General features: G+C 40.6%; 1 protein-coding gene across 5 annotated transcripts in view; it reads right to left on the bottom strand.

The window, feature by feature from the left end:
• Window positions 1-750: 750 nt before the first annotated feature.
• CALD1 (caldesmon 1) overlaps window positions 751-20513 on the bottom strand; it is a 183707-nt gene continuing 163944 nt past the window's right edge. For 4 of the 5 annotated variants that reach the window (XM_080818089.1, XM_080818088.1, XM_080818090.1 and 1 more), the window contains 7 exons: window positions 18931-19071; window positions 13897-13940; window positions 13710-13788; window positions 11568-11705; window positions 11010-11105; window positions 5424-5504; window positions 751-3085 (listed from right to left, as the gene is read on the bottom strand). In XM_080818089.1, the coding sequence (XP_080674215.1) occupies window positions 3080-3085; window positions 5424-5504; window positions 11010-11105; window positions 11568-11705; window positions 13710-13788; window positions 13897-13940; window positions 18931-19071 (585 nt within the window). In that variant the 3' untranslated portion in view covers window positions 751-3079. Of the gene's footprint in view, window positions 3089-5423; window positions 5505-11009; window positions 11106-11567; window positions 11706-13709; window positions 13789-13896; window positions 13941-18930; window positions 19072-20513 lie in introns of all 5 variants that reach the window. The other variant, XM_080818087.1, reaches the window with a different exon arrangement.

Genomic DNA, 20513 nt, shown 5'->3' with positions numbered 1-20513 from the left:
TTATGAGAAGAACCTCATATATTCAACCGGTGTTACATAAATATGCAAAATTACTACCCCAAAAAATCTGTGGATGTAAATGTAGTCTCCAGTGCCTTGAAAATAGTCAGTATTCTGCAAACAAAGGGTATATATTAAATGGCCACTTCTACTATAAAAGACACTACCTTTGGGAAAATTGTACTTCCATCTTAGGAGCAAGAGGGGTGGTGTGCAACAAGATGAGGAATGAGAGGGAGGATGGAGGAAGATATAATTTTTTTTGGAAGAAGAATTTTTTTTTAATCCCTCTTTTCAACCTTTTCTGTACACGTTTGATGAGTGGCCCTTATCAGAGCAATTTTTGTTAGAAATTGCCAGTAATAAGAATTTAAAAAATATGAAATGGCTTTTCTTCTTTAAAAAGAGTGAAACTATAAATAAAATCTTAAAAAAAAAAAAAGGGTGCCTGGGTGGCTCGGTGGGTTAAGCTTCTGCCTTCAGCTCAGGTCATGATCTCAGGGTCCTGGGATCGAGTCCCACATCAGGCTCTCTGCTCAGCAGGGAGCCTGATCCCCCCCACCCTCTCTCTCTGTGCCTACTTGTGATCTCTCTCTGTCAAATAAATAAATAAAATCTTAAAAAAAAAGAAGAGTGAAACCAATACTCAATCTGAAATACAAATTTTGCTATGTCACCATCTTTATTAAAACAAATATAACTCTTATTTGTAATCAATTCAGTGCATAAAAAATAAGCAAGGCAGAGACATTTGGAGGAATTCCATTTATTGTGGATGCATTTTCACAATATATATTTATTGCAGCGATCAATTATCAGTGAAAAATATCAAGTGTTTATAAAATTTTTAGGAATGGCAGATTCACAGAACATGCTAGTCACCTTGCAGTCTTACCTCTTAAAGATAACAAAGAGAATTGTAATCAAACAAGTAAACAAGGAATTTATTTTTCAAAAGATTAAATCCAAACTGAACAAAATTCTACCCTAAAACTTATTCCATCCAATACTGGAATAAAAGTCAGGATCGATATAGTCTCTTCTCAACTTTAGACTTTCTAGGAAAAAAAATAATAGTGATCAGGAGAAACTCTTATTCAAAAATACAACAAAGCAACATTACTTCACCATGGGCCTTAATTCAAACTTTGATCCATTTCACTCCAATTACGGGAGTGAATGCTAAAATCAGGAACTACGTGCGAGTTCTAGTTCACTTTATCATAGACTCATGTCTACTCTGTCATGGATAGATGACCAGTGCAGTCCTCGTGGCTTTCCTTCCTTTGGTCCAGGTGTGCTAAAGCTAGAGGATTCAACAATTCTTTACTGATTTATGAGGAAAATAGACTTCAGAAGGCAGTGGTCAGTCTGCATGCCAGCCTTGCCCTGGCTAGCTCTTCCAGGGCAATACTGTAGATTAGAAAAGAGTCATCTGAGAGTCTCCCTTAATGCGGTAGGAATTGAGACTAAGACAATTTTGGTTAAGTCAAATGAGGTATAAGTTTATATAATTACACTACATGTATATTTCTATGCTAGAACATACTGCAAGACACTGGAAGACTCTTTTATCATCTATTGTGGAGAATAGATGAGCACTAATAAGCTAAAATCAGACGTGATATCTAGATTGTGTGTGCAAAATGTAAAAATGACAAGTCGATAGACTCTTGGGGAAAAAGGTAGGACTAAGTTACACTTTTTTTTTTTTTTAATTCAACATGTTGTCAGCTACAAGTACCAATGACTAATAAAAGTAGAAAAGTTTAACTTAAGATATGTTTCAGTCTATTAAGAACGGAAATACTGTCATGACTGCTAAATACTGGCTTTTGCACACTTTTCTTCTGCTTCCAAACATTAGCCAAAGTTGGTCTTAGTATACCCACACGTGGAATTCCAATCTGTACAACTTTGTGACAAAAATGCTTGTCTTCAAATTTTAGAGAAGGAAGAGACCTCATTTATCATCTAAGCCAACCTACTGTGGACTTGATTTTAAGAAGAGAATAGAGTTCTGAGCAAGCTTTGTGTTTGACCGAGATGGTAGCTTTAGGACAAATTCCCACTGGACTTCAAGATTGTTCTTAATTATACACTAAATACTATGTTTTATAGAAAATGTCAACTAATTTTGACACTTCTCTCTTTTCTTCTTACAGGTTATTGGGCATTGGAAACATATCAATACCTATTCTGCCATGTATCTATTGGCAAATATGAAATATTAATATAATATTGTGATTTTTAATTTTTAAAAAGCTGTGATATTGGCTAGTTACAAGGACATATTGCTAAATATAATAGTCTAGCACATAAAAAAGCTTTCTACCATTAGTGTGTTTGTATACGTGTATGCACATACATACATGATCAGGTCATCTAAAATGTGGTTCGCTATCACTACCAAAGAAATCCACAAAGCAACCAACCTAAAGAATCAGTACCAATGTCACCTAACATCATTATCCAATTTAGATACTCATCAGCATGAAAAAAGCAATACCTTAACAGTACATCTTTTTTTTGTTTGTTTTAAGACAATCATTATTGCAGTATCTCAAATCTGAAATGGGTTACTTTCAGAAAGTGTTACAATTGCCTAGTAAGATAATTTCTTCCATGCTTTATGCTAAAGTGCAGAAACAACATGACTTCTGTATTTAAAATAAAAACCAAACCAAACCAAACCACTAGGGTTTGTTTTTCTGGACACTGCACACATTTCTCAGGCAATTTTCATTGTGACGCTCCTTTAGCTGACTTTCGGTGTGGCTGGTGTCACTGCTCAGACAGAGTTAGGCTGATCAGTAGGCAAGTCTCTATTTCACAGCATGGGTTTCTTTAGAAACAGGCTCCTGTGCAAAGGCAGTACTTTTACCATGAACATCTCTAGACTGTGATTATTAAATATAGTGATAATATACATGGGTTTACTGGGATAATGGAAAATAAAACAAGAGGAAATGAACTCAATTTAGTAAATCAACATAAATATAAAACAGCAAACTAGCCCTCTCCAACTGAGCTGGTCCAGCATCTTGAGCGGCTACTTTGGGTTCTTTCTTGAACTCTCTCAAACCTGCTAAGAGAAGAGAGCTTTAAATCCGCAGGTCATGGTGTTTCAGCCAGATGTTTTGTGTCATAAGAAGAAAAAATAATTGAAATACTGCAGGAATAAATATTTAAGGAAGGGAGGATTATTGTTGGTATTCTATTCAAATATGCTGCTCATCTTCTCGTCTGCCCTCTCTTCTGCTGATTTTTCCCCTTCCTTTCCTTTCCGCTTCCCTCTTTCTTTCTCTCTTTCCCTTCCTCCCTTCCTTCCTTTCTTTCCTCCCTTCCTTCTTTCTTTTCTCTCTCTCTCTGTTTCTTTCTTCTTTATATTCCCCCTTCCCCATCTTGGTCTTTAGCCTTGCTTGTGGTGTTCACAGTCAAGGAACACTTAAAAAACAAAAAACAAAAAGCAAAACAAAACAAAAAACCTCCACTCGAAGGGCCAGGAATCCATAATGCGCTTTCCGAAACAGGCACACATGGTGAGTGGCTCAGTCTTGGCCACATGAAGGACAATGACGAAATGGAATGTGCTTATCTTTAGTTTTCTCCTATTATTTTTTTTTTTTTAATTTCTTCCCTCCTATTCTTACACCCTGACCCTTGAAACTTATCTGGCCCACACTCTTATTTGTATACCATTTCTTCAACTAGTTGCTAGAATTCCTCGCTGACGTATTCACAAGCCTTAGTGTTGTGAATCTGCATTTCCGAGGAATGACGGCCTGACGTGTAGTGAGTCTGACATCTTGGAGCAGAGGAGCTGCCTGCTCTGCTACCTTGTAAACTCAGTTCTGGGCCTCATGGTTATATTATTATTACTGTAGAGAGAGTTCTGTGGTATGACTGAGGACGAGGGTGTGGTACTTGTGAAGACTCACCCTGCCACCTTCCCACCTTGTACCACCACACCGCCCAGTTCCAAGGAGTACCACTCATGTTGTGATGAACGTGAGTGGTGTTCTCTGGAGTGTTACCATTCCGGATCATCTCCCTACTCCACCTCCCAGAACCCTGGCTCAGAGGAATGTTTTCCTGAGAGGCTCCATGAAACCTCTGCGGACGGGCTAGGACAGCTGGCACCCTCCATTCAGAAAGCAGACTATATACACATTTGACTGCCATTTTCAAGAGGTTGGAGATGGATGCTAGAGGGGCCATGATGGCTTAGGCCAACAAAAGTTCATTCTTTGTCTTAAAAAAGAAACCAATAAACAATTCCCTTACCCCTCCTCCATCAGGAGAAAATTGTGCCAGGAACTTTCAAGCTTTCTATTTTCTGCTAACTATACAATCCTCCAAAGAGAGTAGCATGCACAGTGGTTAAAAACGTAGGCTCAGACCAGACGGCCTGAGTTTGGATGCAGGCTTTGCTAACTTATTGTTGGGTCGTTGGGGAAAGTTCATCTCCCTGTGCTTTGCTTCCCTCAGCTCTAAACAAGTGTGATAATAAGACCACTTCACAGGGTGGTTGGAAGGTCAAAGGAGATAATGTAGCTTAAGAAGGCAGAATGGTTCCTTGCATAGGGCGGATATAGTGGTTTGTAGCGGTGATAATTATTACCAGGTACTTTTAATATATTTAGAAAAGCTTTTTAAAAATCACCTTAAATAGAGAGACTGGGCCAGTGGATTTTGCTGGAATGTAGAGCAATCAATAACTAACTGAGATGGAACAGTGTATTAGGCAGCTGTGCCAGACTGAGGAACATGTCGAAGTAGGAAAGGGCAAGTGATTCTCTCACTTCGCAGACCTGTAGAGACCCTCCGGTTGCCTTTGAGGTGTTCCCTAGCCCTGGGTTTGCTTGAAAAGTGCTTCTAAATCGACCTGTAAGCAGACTGTTCTAATCCTGCTATGGTCACTCTCTGACATCTCTCTCTTCAATTTTCCCTCTGTTAAAGGAAAAAACTGGGCTTACTGCTTGGAGTGGGGAAGGGCTACAATCAGAAGCTGAATTAGCTCCTTGGACAACAGACAGTCCTATTTTCAGTTGGAGTATCATTTAGATATTGCCTAGAGCCTCCTTTATGACAAATGAGCATACCCGTTGACGGGAAGACCAAAAAAAGACAAATCCAAGCGCTCTCAGCCATTAGTTTTCTTAGGGTAGCAAGTTTTGCCTGACTTTTAAATATTATTTTAATTTTTTGCCATAGCAACCTTGGGTTGCTGACAAGCCGACGATGCAGCAGGCTCTGTGAGCTTTACCTCTCACTGTACCATATGTAAGTTTTTAGAAGCTGATGGTCACCTAGACAAGGCTCTGTGGATCAGCGATATTTCTCCTGTGACCCTGGGGCATCATACTGCAGGATACAGCAGGAAAAGAACCTATGAAAAGCAAATCTTCCCAGGAGATTACCTTAGTGGGAGAAGTGACCTTATCCACAGATTGCTTTTCCCAGAGGTTCCGCTTGCCAGATACGTCTCCTGGCCTCAAATCCTAATGACGAAAAAGAAGAAGTTGTCGATAGGTGGCCATTTATATTTTCTGGCCAGCTCTAAATAAATCCCCACTTCTGTTGCTTATTTGAATTAATTTCTTATTTAATATACTTTATCCTGGTGATTCGAAATGGATGGAATCAAAAGGATCATTAGCCACTGTTTGTTTTTTTTTATATATTTTTTTATTTATTTTCAGCATAACAGTATTCATTGTTTTTTCACCACACCCAGTGCTCCATGCAATCTGTGCCCTCCCTAATACCCACCACCTGGTTCCCCCAACCTCCCACCCCCCGCCCCTTCAAAAACCCCCAGGTTGTTTTTCAGAGTCTGTAGTCTCTCATGGTTCACCTCCCCCTCCAATTTCCCTCAACTCCCTTCTCCTCTCCATCTCCCCTTGTCCTCTATATTATTTGTTTGTTTTTATATAGACCTTGGTCTATGTTATGATAAGAGAATGGGCTGGAATGATCCAGCAGGTAGTTCCTGTCCTCCACTGAGGGCTTCCTGTTAATTGATCAGTAGAATTGGAATATAAGCATATTTAAAATAATGCAGCCTATTTTCAACTTTTCATGCTCTTAGAAGTGAATAGAATGTACGTTAGTTTTAACTCTTTTGGAGTTGGATAAGCAGGTCACCTCTTGCAGATCAGCCTTCTTTCAGCATTCTGGTGGATTCCCTACACCCTTAGGACTTCAGTGCAGACCAGCCTGACTTCCAAACGCCAACACTCCCATTTCTTGGCCTGGGGTCTTTCTCTGGGCACCGATGCCCACTCTGCCCACCCAGGAGGCAGGCTGGAAGTTCGGAGAGTTAACACCCCCAGAGGCAGTCCTCAATCCCTCACCCGTGCGATTTGGTGCAGGAGTATTTCTCAGGCTCACGCACGCCTCAGGTGGGAAAACCGGGAAGCGCGTGTTCTATGGTGGTTTCCAGGGTGCCGCACTGGGATTAAGCTTTGATAGCCCATGTGGTGACTTTAAATAGCATTACTGGCTTCCTTCTTTGCCCTGACTCACTTCCTGTAGTGTTTTCTTTGCTTCCCAAGTAAAGTACTTGCACTCGAATTACTATCTTAGAGTCTGGCCCTGGGCAGCTCAACTAATTGCACTTTCGTCAGACTAAAATCATGTTGTTTCCTGAGGAGCAAGTAGGCAATTCAGAAGCACAGCAGTACGCGCTATAGCGCCCACAAAACGAAACATGTACCGCAGGGCGTGCCCGTAAGAGAAGTTGAGTTGATGACGTGTGTGAGAGCATGCAGAAAGCTTGGGAAGAAAACACTGAAATAATGATCGGTAACAGTTACATAGCTTTGATTCATTATTTACTACCTCAGAATGAATCCGGTTTGGAAGGGGATCCAGATTTCTGTTTCCACGTACTTTTCTTCCAGCATTTGCTTATACTAGTACTTGGCAAAGGTGGTTTGTAGAAAATAAATGTGTTTTACTGAAATTGTAATGTTGATTTTGGCAAAACCTTTTCTCATTAGGAAGGCAAAGCTAATAATGATTGCGTTTATCCACAGACACTGGTCTAAATGGACACAGTTTTGATAATACTATTGAAATCTTGACACTGAAAATTCACTGGGTAAATGGTACCAAGTGAAGCATTTCAGATTTACCTTAATCTTACTGAGTTTCTAGATTTCCATTGTGGCCTGGATTCCTGATATTCCATTAGAGAGTTACACCTATTTAACTTGGAACCAGTAAGCAACACATCAGGTTGTTTTTGAAGAATTCCACTACATTTGCCAATGTAGGTAGAAGCTGCCAAATTGTGTGGACGACTGTTTTAAAATTTGGCAAACTATAATTAGGAACATACTAATGGAAGCTCTGGAAAGTGGCTATTATTACTTTATTTATTTGATTCATATAAAACAATTATTATTCTTTCACATGAATGTTCTTTTACCGAAGAAAGTGAATTGTAGTTCCTTTAAATCCTGCCTATTAACCTTTTGAGAGCACTTGCAGAGTTTAAAGAGTCCATCTCAAGAAAATATGGACATCCAGGTGGTAAGCTGGCATTTGAAATCAAAGGGGAAGTATAAAGGCAATTACCTGGCCAGACTACACTTTAGAGAAAGACCCACTCCAGAAGAAGAGGGAGAAATGAAGGCAGGAGAAGCAGGTTTCCAGTCAACCAGAGATCAGAGAATGAAGAAGAGAATTCAGCTGAGATAGACATTGTTGGGACTTTTTAAACAAAAAGAAAGACAAATTAGCACTTAAATTGCTGTATATAACGTGCAGGTTAGACACAAAGAACAGTCAAGCCAAATAAAGCAGACATACTCAGAACTGAATTCTAGTTATAAAGTTACACCAAAATCCTATAAATTCTGCCCACAAATAGCAGGAGATGTCCCAGTAAAGAATCAGGTATAGATCAGTGTTTAATTCTGAGTAAGTTAATTTTCAGAGACCCTAAAGATATTGGTTTGACAAACTACATTGAACACCTTTGATTTTTAGCACATAAGAAAATTGCTATGTATCCCGTGGTAAAGGGTGGTTTTTCTCTTCAGGGCGTTGTAGAACAGAACTCTAATCCTGTGGATTGCTCCTTCCGTGCTTGAGGCTTCACTGGGTGAGGACTGTTTTGGTAAAAGAATTTTCCTCTGACTTTTTTTCCTTAGTGGACACATGCCGCACACGTGCCAAAACAAACCCAGGCTTTCCCCTCCACCCGTGTATACCAAGGACTATAAAAAAGGAGCTGAGGATAAATCACCTCTGATCCCAAACCAGAAGGCCCCTTTGGGGGTCTCCCATTGGCTGCTGTCTTTAGGTAATCCTCTGACTTCCTGGGCTCAGGCTCAGAGTCCCAAGGGTGTCAAACTTAGATGCCTGCACGAAGGCCCAGGCTAGAAACATAAATGCCCAAAGAGACCTGGTATAAGAAACTTAAAAAAAAAAAAAGTTGGGGCACCTGGGTGGCTCAGTGGGTTAAAGCCTCTGCCTTCACCTCAGGTCATGATCCCAGGGTCCTGGGATCGAGCCCTGGGATCGAGCCCTGCATCACGCTCTCTGCTCAGTGGGGAGCCTCCTTTCTCTCTCTCTCTGCCTGCCTCCCTGCCTGCTTGTGATCTCTATCAAATAAATAAATAAAATTTTTTTTTTTAAAGAGGGAATCAATATATTCAAGACTGTATACCTCTGCACCTCAATACTGTGTTCAAATTACAATTTTAAAAAGGGAAATAAAGCGGCCCAAACTACACAGATCTTAGCCCACCAGTGTGAGACCCCCCCCGCCGCCACCGATAAAACCTGAACAAGATCCTTGCTTGACCTGTCTATGCTGCCCTCCCAGACTTAATGTTTTCCTGACAAGTTTTATGCATCTGCAGGATCCTCCTACCCCTTTCTGCATTTCAGAAATTTCATCTCTTTTCTGCTAGATCCATAGTGTCTCTGAGTTACCTTCTTGCCCTTGCTGGGCTCCAAGTCATGTCCTCTACCAAAGACACTGCCATGTTGTTTATTCAGACTTCAACATGGCATTGGGTGCACTACACCTAGGATGTGCACAAAGCTTAAATCTGCTTTTCAAGCACATTCAAACAAGTTGTTATTGACAACATCAATTACATTTGTTTTCTTCCAGTCTGACCCTCATCTAGGAAGCCACACTAGTCTACCAAATCCAATGGGACATGGGAAAAAATAGATCGCCCCAATCTATACTAATTGATGCATTTCTTTCCTTTCCTCTCCATCCTCTAGGAGATGGTCTAGCAAATTGCTTACTAAATCACAGGTAAGACAGGCAATGGTTTTGTAATTTCCCTGTAATACCTTTTGGTCCTTCCAGAAAATGGGCTTTTTTGGGTGAAAATCTGCACAGTTATTATACCTGCTGTAGTAATAACTAAGTTAAATCTCTTAACCCTCCCATTAGGACAACACGGATGAGGATAACTTATCAGTTTTGGTGCTGTTAAAAGAGTAAGGTCAAGTCCTACACCAAATACAGGGGTATAATATGGTTTAGAAATGAGTGAGATTGCCAAACTGTAAATGTGAAAAAGTAACCATCTCGTCTAGTGATGTGCTATACTCATCAAAGAGGAAAACATATACCCTTCTCTCTTTAGCCTTCCTATCTTGTGAGATCTTCAGTGGGTCTACGAACTTGCTCAATTAGTATCACGTGTGTGTTTGTGGGGAAAGCGCCCTTCGATTTCACTGGGTTTTCAAAAGGGCCCCAAATTCAGAAAAGTTAATAATCACTCGTCTGCACACACAAAACTTATATAAGTTACCATTTAAAAAAGTAATTCCTACTCTTTATGTCACCTTTGGTGCTGGGGAAATTTGAGGCACTAAAGAGAATATACCTTTTGGGTATGATCCCTTGCCTAAACTGTCTCCAGTTACAGACCCTTCTTTCCGTATCTGCTTGGATGGGGGGAAGATTTTTTTTTCCAATATATTGACTTTTCAGTTTTAACTTGGGTTTACATTTAGTTTTATACCTCCCATGAGCTCTAGTGCAAACAATCTCAGGCCGAATATTACTTGATTATAAGGAGTTGTACCCACGAAACGTATGGAAATATTTCCATTTTTTCTTTTTAAGTTGGAAAAGTGATAAACTTTACTGACTACTTTGGAGATTAAATGTGGAGTCAATGGATGCAATTAAATGCTCAACAATGCAGAGGCCAGTGATTGAGAAGGCTTTTCTTCTACCTCTGGTTTGGAGTGGTTATACCAATAGAGGCTCTGCTCCCTTGGGCACCAACAAAGGTATAAAAGCAACTTAACAGAGAAAAAGACCACTAATATATAGTAGGGAGCTTAATAAGGTTTTGGTTATAATGATAAATGCAAGGCAATTATCACAGATATTCAATGAAAAATTTAAAGGACCATTTTTATAGTAAGATAGCCACACTTAATAAGAAAATGTTAGATTTCCAAAAATAACATTCATAAGCAGTTTTTATAGTTTCCAGTTTTACTGCCTGTTTTTTTTTAATGGCTTTCCTTTGGAGGTGTTGACAATAAAATTATAGCAATTATTTCAACAACTGCCCAATAACTGTATTTTTGTGTTAAGTTACAGAAATTAGGCAAATTAGAAAATATGGGTTCAAAATAGCCAACATACACATTCTTTTGGGAATAACTCTAGGAGTGCCCTTGACTGAGAAGTGGCCAAGATAATTCGCCATTTTCACTTTCAAATTCCTAACTGCGATTTATAGAATGGAAGCTAAGCCAACAGACCAGTTAAGAGTGTAAACTGTGGACGCTTCAAGCTCTGGCTAGTTGCCCTGCTCAGGGTGTCGAGGTGACTGTGGCACCATTCTACCCTCTGCACTGGACCACTCTCTCTAATTCTGAGCCTCTCCTCATTTGTTGTTTGGGGTGACAGCAAAGGATAGAAGCACCCGTCTTTCCCAAGCAAACAGACCTTCTGCTGCTGGAAACTGAGAGAGCGAAACACTTCAGGAAAACCCAGAGCTACTTACAGACGGTTTGGGAGCGGGTGACTTATTTCCATCTGGGGTTTTGGTTAGCCATTCATTGATGCGGCTGGAAACCCCCACCTTCAAGCCAGCAGTCTCCTACAAAGTCAATAATACGATATTACAGGAAAAAAAAAAACAACAACAAACCTTACTTGGAAAAAAAAACTTCAAAGTAACCTCAAAAATACTACTAGGTATTTCTTCACATAACCATTATGTGGCACTAATCAATTATTGATCTTTATCTTTAGTATTTTGAGTAAAATAAACCTTAAACTTGATATTTAAAGACAATGTTATCTGGTTTTCTTTTCCCTGCGCCTCACCCCACCCCCACCCCCAGGGGTTGATGATTAATTCCAGGCACTTCATTTAGAATACTGGGGTCAGAGCACAGGACACAGCCTAACCTCCTGAACACACCGTCTCTGAGACAATTAACATCTTCTTCACTGCTTTTATAATTAAGTAGTGTGATTCCTTTAAAAAAAAAAAAAAAGGAAAAAAGAAAAAAAAAATCCAGCCTCTCAAATTAAAAGACCCAAATCGTCTACTGACCTTATTCGGTGTGCCTGACACAGTGGGGGATGAAAACACATTCCCTTTCTCCCACATGCTCTTGATGTTGCGGACACCTTCAGCAGGAACGGGAAGATCCGAGGCCGCTGGCTTCAGAGGTTTGGCGGTTTTTGTTCCCTGAAATGTGTGAAATATCTTTAGGGTTGGTGCTGAGAAGTTTGTTCATAAGATTCTGGTGAGCTTGTCTTCTTCAACATGATCATTTAAAATTTGTTATGATAGTAAAAAAAACATCACCTTCTCCAAAAATTCTGTTGTGAAACTACATTCTGATGATACATATGCCTCAAATAAACCAGAAGACCTACGTCAGAGGGTCTTCCAAAAATGAAATGATGCCTTTTCCTGGGACTCCGCTGATTGCGAAGGTGGTATTTCACGTTGTTTCTTCAACAGATAAGGGCTGTGTGTGTGCAGGGCACTGTGCTAGGCTCTGGGGATACAGAGCTGCTCAAGACAGTCTGCTGTGTGAACAACAGTAACTAGTTATACAAGTATTTACTTCCCAATGTGGAAAGTGCTACGAAAGAGAAATGTAGTGTGTAAAGCTCGCCCAGAGGGCAGCCATGAGGGGAGTAACAGTTTAAGGCAGCAAAGATGGCCCCTCTGAAGAAGTGACATTTAAACAGAGATGCTACAGAAGGTTTGAAAGTGGCTATGTGAGGAGTGTCATTCCATGTAGAGGGAAGGGCATATACAAAGGACCGAAGACAGGGACATGTTGAAAAATGGAGATCTGCGTATGGAGAATGTACCAGAAACAGGGAAGAACAGATGTAAAAATGGAAGGTGTGCATTCACAGTATGTTTCCAGCAGCAGTGATGGGCATACCCAGAAGCCTGCAGTTTCTCTAGTGGTCCTGCTCTGTGGCCCGTGGCATGGGCTGCCAAGGTGGCCAGCCAGGGTGAGGGGTACGTACCATCAGTGGCCGGCATGTAAGAAAATCTCCCAGGACTGTATAAGCTCTGAAGCCACAGTCTTGGCTTTGCTAATCCTATTAAAGCTCTGATCAATTCAACCACAGGAAATAACTATCTGCAATTTGTCTTTTATTTTTCTGGACACTTAGTCTTGTGAAAAATCACCTCTTTAGTACTAGGACTTGATTATTCATTTGATAAATCATCCAGACCTTTCTCTTTCTTATTCCCTCTTATCATTTGTTTGTGAACTATTTTATAGGTATCTCTACTCTGCTGCACAAAGGAGAGGAGAAAAATCAAACCAAACGGATCCAATTACTTTATAGCACGTGTTCTGATATACATCAGAAGGGTAAAACCATTGACTAAAACTACAAAAGGAGAAAAAAACACATCTTCTTCAATGGCCCCGTACCAAGTGCTTTGGTACTTGGAAATATACTCTATTTCCAAATCGTGTAGACCCCCCTTTTGGGGGAAATGGGGTGGAAAAAAGTTGGAACAGAAAAAAGCATAGAACTATGGTCTTTCAAGCACAATGATGATGATTAAACCTAGTCTATTGCCTTTATATTAACTTATACTACTACTTTTATTTGATAATAAAAGTTTTTATAGATAAAAAAGGATTAAGCACAGTTGGAACTGTTTAAACTACATATGGAAACACATTTTAAAAATAATTAAGGATATTGAAGATATACTTATGTCCATACAAGTAACATAGTTCAGTACCAAGGAGCCCATTCATTAAATGAGTAACAGCTTCATTAAAGAATATTCTGGCACCTGGGTGGCTCAGTGGGTTAAGCCTCTGCCTTCGGCTCGGGTCATGATCTCAGGGTCCTGGGATCGAGCCCCACAGCAGAATCTCTGCTCAGCAGGGAGCCTGCTTCCCCCCTCTCTCTGCCTGCCTCTGCCTACTTGTGATTTCTCTCTCTCTGTCAAATAAATAAATAAAATCTTAAGGAAAAAAAAAGGAATATTCCAGCTGAAAGTAGAAAACAATGATTTATTTAAAATCTTCTATAATTTACCTTTATCACTGCTCTTTTTTGTAACTAGTTTGAAGTATAATGAAGCATCACTAATATTCCAACACAGTAATGTGGTTACTGGACCTGATTACTGTCCTAGGCCTCTATGGTCATCCACCCACACAATCTGTCACTGCCCATGACACTGAGGCCACCTCACCTCAATTGCACTGGTGTACTGCTCCAGTCTGCTGTCAATCTTGGAGACGACTGCTGCTTGATGAGTTGATTTGACGCCACTGTTACGTGAATAAACACACACACATACACACATAAAAATACAAGAGAGAATCTTTCCATATATACAACAGCTGATAATTCTCAACTGAATAATCAACCATATTTACCTTTTTTGCACAGACTTATTCAAAAATTCTGCTCGCTCTTCTATCTAGGAATTGAAAAAAAGAAAGACCCAGTTAATATTTGCAGCTTATAAACAATGTTTCTCAGCCCATGCCACTTGGGAAGTAAAAGCACCAGAGAGTGTACAGGGTAACAGTAGTAATAAAACTACTTATGAGGTATTTGAGAGTGAGATTTGGAGGGGACAAATGGTAGACGATAGAGAAAGTGTGGAGAAATACAAAGTTCTGGAGGCAAATTAAAGACCAGACAGAAATGGAATAAAAATGCCTCTGAAACAATGTCACTCAGTGGCAAAATAATTACATTTCAAGACAACAACCATTTTTTCCAAAAGCACATGCTGTTACCCTTTATGACATATTTATATGAGTATAGATATACCATGTTATTTGATTAACAAAAATTTCCCACAGCATTTTAACTATGTATTTAGTGTGCAGTAGGATTGAATAAGCAAGATAACCAGGAACTGTGAACTCTTCACCTCCTGCTTAGCCTGGCTTCCTAACTGACAGCTGTCAAGCTGACCAATTTAATTGGCCTTGAACATGGAAGATGGGGATGGGAGGAGATTGAGATCTGGGGCACGGTTCCTCAGGGCTGAGGTCTCCCATGAAAGCCCCATTAGCCCAAGTGGGAATGGCAGAAAAAAGCCCATAAAAACTGATGAGTATATATGAAATGGTAGTCTTTAATAGAAACCCTTTTCTTTTCAAAGCTAGGAACTTCTGGGCACTTAGGAGGCTCAGTGGGTTAAAGCCTCTGCTTTCAGCTTGGGTCATGATCCCAGGGACCTGGGATCGAGCCCTCCATCGGGCTCTCTGCTCAGCAGGGAGCCTGCTCCACCTCCCCTCTGCCTGCCTCTCTGCCTACTTGTGATCTCTGTCTGTCAAATAAATAAAATCTTTAGGAAAAAAAAAAAAGCTAGGAACTTCCTTCTACTAAAACTAAAGCTACTAAATCAAACACGGTATTTCACTAAAACTGTATCACTCTTATCAGATGTTCTATGTAAGTCAGCAAGTATCTGTCGACTCCTTTGGATACCCAACGTCAGGGGAGAAACAGCCTCTGTCACTTATCACCTACCAAAATCAGCAAATACTAAAACCTCTGTAAATGACTGCCTGTTCCAAAGCACACACGTGCCCAAGGGGTCCATTTTCTGCCCTGTTCAGGGCAGCCAAGGAATCTACCAGACTTCAGACACTCCAGGCTGCTGTGGTTGAGTGTCCCCTAGAGTCTTCTGAGATGTTAGTGGCTCTTTCTGGCCTGGACTGTCCTGGGACTCGTGGACTTTTTAGTAAACACAGTTAGGCTTTTTGGAAAAATGCTTCACTCCCAATATCAGTTGAGTGACATCTTTACAGTTGTTAGTGGGGGCATTTCATTCTTTCCAATGATTTCTCACAATGATAAATACACACTCATTAAAAATAAAACTTCATACAAAAAAGTGTTATCAGTATCCCTGAGTTTATGGGATGCAAAGTGTCTTAAATTTTTTTTTTCTGATTTTAATATAACTTAGATGTGTACTTCTGGAGAAAAAGTTGCCAGCTGAATAAGGTGAAATATATTGAAACCATGCAATGCGCTGCCATTTTTAATATTATCTATTCATCCATCCATCCATCCATCCATCCATCCATCCATCCTTCCATCCTCCTTTAACCCTGCCAGTGAGTCAGCTAAACTAACCAATAAATTACATACTGAGCACTCACTCTATAAAGTTGAACACCCAGCAGTGTGTAAGACAGTGTCCCATTCTTTAAGAAGAACACAATGACCAGGGGAGACTAGTAGAAACAAACAAATAAAATACTTCACACTCAATGATAGATACCATAGTAAAGAGAAGAAGAAAATGTGGCCTTGGGAGAAGTGAGTCTGTGGGGTCAGTGGAGAAGAGAAGTTTTTCAGTAGTTTGGATTCTGAGCTGAGGTTTTTAGTTTATAGTTTACACAGTTTCATCAATGAGTTTATGGAAGTGAAGGTGGGGGGGAGGAGTACACGAGTTACAGTGGACAGGACATTTGGGACAGAGCATGGAGATTTGGGGAACACAGCCAGGGCAGGGGGGATGAAGGAATGAAACACACAGGGGAAGGACAGAGGCACGAGGAAGGGGCGGCAGAGGTGAGACTTGGTTTTTGTAGCACTGCCAGCATCCTTCCAACTCTGGGATGAGCTTGCTAACCTCGCCTAGCCCATTAATTCAAATGACGGAGATTCTCCGACTCTGACATTTCCTTTTGTACCTATGACATCAAACACAGCTTGACTTCATTATCACATTTTGTCAGGTCTCACCGTCCACTTACTGATGCATTCCTACTGGGACATCCTTAACTTTATCTAGATAATGTAACAAGGTGTACTGAATTTATACACTAAACAAATTTCTGTAAAAGGACTTTCACGAGAGCAGTCGGTTCTTCCGCAGACCAAGAGGTGGCAGTGTTGTCTCGATAAAACTGAAGGGAAAGCCTGCATGCTATTCATTTTAGAAAATTGGCTCTCTCCTATTCTACGCCCCTTCCACTACCGAAATATGAAAACAACAATAATAAAAACCCAATTTTAAATTTAATTCACTTAAAATTTGCTCTGTACATGTTTTATGTAAGAAAAACCATTCACCGCTAACAAAATTTTAACTGTGAGAAACCAGGTTCAGAGTTTCCCAGACAAGGAATAGGAGTCATGAGAACGTAACAGAATACATGAGTTGATAATACTTTGAGGTCAAATAGCAAATGTTTTCCCTCACACTGGCATTCTACAATCTTAACTTATGACCACTTATAAAAGTCGCGGGGCCAAGAGTATCAACGACTGTAGGAATTCAATCATAGACTATGAAACTGAGCTCCAAAACCAGAGCCACAGCAAATTCTTCAAGGCACATACTATGGAAAAAAAGCAATAGATGGCCTGTGCCTGAAAGCATGTCTCTGTTATATAGGAATTAAACAGTTTTTGTTTCTTTTTAACATAAATAATTTGCTCACACATGCCTCTCTAGCACAGGGAATAGATGAATGGCTTCCTAGGAACGCTGGATGAAATGGGAATCCAGGAATCTGGCTGAGGGAAAGCCCAGAGAAGTAAGTAAGTTGAATAATTTAGTAGAGAAGAGATATTTGGAGAAGGAAACGATGAAGGGCTGTAGTTTCTCCTGAAAAGAACAGCAATTAGAAGCTTAGATGACTATGGCCTTCTTCATGTTATCAAGACTGTTCAAAGAAAACTTAGCTTGGGTGGGCTGTCGAGGAGGGTAGGAAGAGAGAACACGGCTTTCTTTGATTATTGATGAGCCAGAAACACAAGGACCCAGACTGAGAACAGAACTCTGGTCACTGCATGGAGATAACCTGAACTGCGTGGGGTTTTTGTTTTTTGCTTTTGTGTTTTGCTTTGTTTGTTTTGTTGTTGTTGTTGCTGCCTTTCTGCTCTTTCTTCTACCGCAGGGTCTGCAAACTGTGGCCCATGTGCCTATGGGCCTTACGTAGGCCATGGTTTTCACATAGCTCTCAAGCTAAGAATGGGTTTTATATTGTTAAATGGCTCAAAAATCCAAAGAAGCATATTTGGGGACATAGGAAAACTATGAAATCCAAATTTCAGTGTCCAACCAAAACCTCACCCACTCTATAAAGCTGCTTTCTACTCATTGTGCTCTGCTCTGAGATGTCACTGCCTGGAAGGCTGCAGTCGGTTACCTGGTTATTCTTGGGATTCCCCTGAGAAGGTGACTATGGTAACACCATGGGGGCAAAGACCTTGCTTTGCTCTTCTCTCCTTCATAGTACATAGCACCTGTTAGGTATGTTATAAATATCAAATATGAAATAATAAAATCCCCCTGTGGCTTGGTTCTGATTCTCCCGGAAGCAGATCTTGAGAAGAGAGGGTTCGGGTATAAGGAGTTTATGTGGGAGGCGTGAGACTATGATTGGGACCCAGATGATCATAAAGACTAAGCAGAGCTCCTTAAGGATCAAACACTCTGATTTTCCTGTGAAACAGGTAGTAACTGTAAAATGTAAGTAACTGGCTTTTGTTCACTTTAGTGGGCCACATAAGTTGACCTCACACACACAATTATAGACACACACATGCGTATATTTAAGCAGCTAGAGCCTGGCTATGATTCTCTTTGTAGCCTCGCTAGTTTGATGGAAAATGAGGGAGAAATAGAAGTGTTAAAAGCTCCAATCTCTGAAGATTCATTCATTCATTTATTCATTCAGCAAATATTTATTGACTATCTTCACTGTGCCAGGTGCTCAATAAATGTTCACTCAAAAAAAAAAGCCCCACATATTTAAAAATAATGGCATTTAGTATAAATAATAAATACTGCTTTCTTGTTTCTGTTCTCTTTTCTCTGCATGTCAACCCTTCCCTCTTCTCCTTGACTGGGCTCCCTCCTGCTCATTCTCTCTTCTCTTGCCAGCACTTCGATCTTCCATCAATTAGGAGCTGTGCTCCTCGAAGGCAGTGCCAGGACCAAACTCATCCTGGCAAAGGATCCCCAAGTTACATTTCATCTCCTCCCGTGATAACAGCTTTCAGATTTGACCAGTACCATTTCCAGCTGCCCTTACTTTTAATAATGACAAATTAAAAGTGAACAGCTAGTATGAAAAGTGGCTCAAACCTTTATAGTATAGTTGCCCACTTTACAAACTTTAAATGTTTCCATTTTCAACAGCTTGAAGGGATGAGGCATCCGGAGGGCATGGGTCACTGAAATCTAGAGATAATCGCTGAATGTCACTTTAATGCATACCAAAGCATCTAACGAACAACAGATACAAAGCTCTCTGCTTTATTTCTCTCCTCCCTACATGTTACAAAGAGGAGCTCTAAAAAGGCTGAAAGAAGGAGCAAAAAGCTAAATGAAGCAAAGGCTTTGAACGATGACTAAGTAAGGGGCTAAAATCCAGTTTTCATCACATTATAACATAGGTGTTACAAGACTTTCTGGGAATAAGAAATACCTTGAGAGATGAACCTTTAGGAGTGAAACACTTGAATGGCTTCTTGTCATCTGATAAGCTGTCTTCGGGCATCTTCTGACGTTTCTCAGCAGCTTCTGCCCGTCGCCTTTCAATCTCTTCCTTTAGCCTCCTCTTCTCTTCCTGAGGGAGAAAGAACAAATAACAAGGACATCAGTATGAGCTTCAAGCCAGAAGGTAAGAGGGTTGGAGGGCAGAAAGCACTAGTCGCAGAGGAAAACGAGCTGGGTTCTGGACTGGATGCCACCCCTTCCTCAAGGGTAGTGGCTAGAGGTTAAGCCTGAGCTGGCAAGTCCAATTGCCCGACTCACACTCTCGTGCTGCCACTTCCCAACTGTATGACCTTGGCCACGTCACTTCTCTGCTCTGTGCCTCAGTTTATCATCCGTGAAATGAGAATATGATAGCTGTCATGAGGCTAAATGAGAAAGCCCACGTAAAATGCCAGGCCTCATGCTCAGCGTGAAGCTGATCGTTGTCATTACCATCCAGTCACGTCATTTAACACTGATCTTCCTTTTCTGTGTATGTAAAAGGAAGGTAAATGTCCCTTCTCCCACCTTGCTAGGAGAGTTGTGAAGACAAATGAGATAACTGATGTGCAAAGTTATATAAATCTAAGTTCTTATAGTCACCAAATTATATAAGACATAATTTAAGGTTGTCCCTGCCTCAACTGAGATTATTTTAGATGGTTGGACAAACCTGAAAATATGTAGACACTGCACCACAGAAGTCACAGATGTTCACAGTGTATCTCAGTAACCGCTTTGTGCCTTCCTTCTGGTCTACAAGACTCTCCCCCATCTTCTCTCTCAGGCCAAACATTCAGAGCACTGATAAGTCACACATCCTCTATGAATGATTGACTGAGAGATGTGTATGTAGTCTTTTGTAGTTTTCAAACTATACGTTCTTAAACAGAGACCAGACGTTCATCTGGCAGAACGATTCTCTGTGTTATGGGCTGAATGTCTGTGCCCACCCCCATTCATATCATTAAAGTCCTAGCTCTCAAAGTGATGGTTTTAGGAGTTGAGGCCTTTGGAAGGTGATTAGATCATGAGAGTAAAGTCTTCATGAATGGCACTAGGGCCCTTATGAAGGAGAACCCAGAGAGCTCTCTTCCACCTTCTGCCAAGTGAGGATGCCATGGGAAGACTGCTGTGAACTGGGAAGTGGGTTCTCACCAGGCACAGAATTTGCTGAAGCCTTGATCTCTAACTCCCCATCTTCCAAAACAGTGAGAAATAAACTTCTGTTGTTTATAAGCCACCCAGTCTATAGGAATTTGTTATTGTGGCTCTGCTGACTAACGACTGTTCGGTAGGAGGTTAGACCAAATCATCTCCTAGGTCCAATCCAATTCTAGGAGTCAGTGTTTCTCTTCTGCCTTCATTGATACTCTGCTCCTCTAAATAACAACAATGATAACAATAATTATAACTACCAGGCACCATGAACACAATGATCTATTTAATCCTGGCATCAGTGCTATAAGTAGACATTATTCCACAGGTAAAGAAAAGAAGTCTGAGGGGCGCCTGGGTGGCTCAGTGGGTTGG

The sequence above is a fragment of the Martes martes genome (assembly GCF_963455335.1).
Source record: "Martes martes genome assembly, chromosome: 11".
Lineage (NCBI taxonomy): Eukaryota > Metazoa > Chordata > Mammalia > Carnivora > Mustelidae > Martes > Martes martes.
Note: the sequence above shows the minus strand (reverse complement) of the source record. Positions and strands in the feature narration are given on the sequence as shown.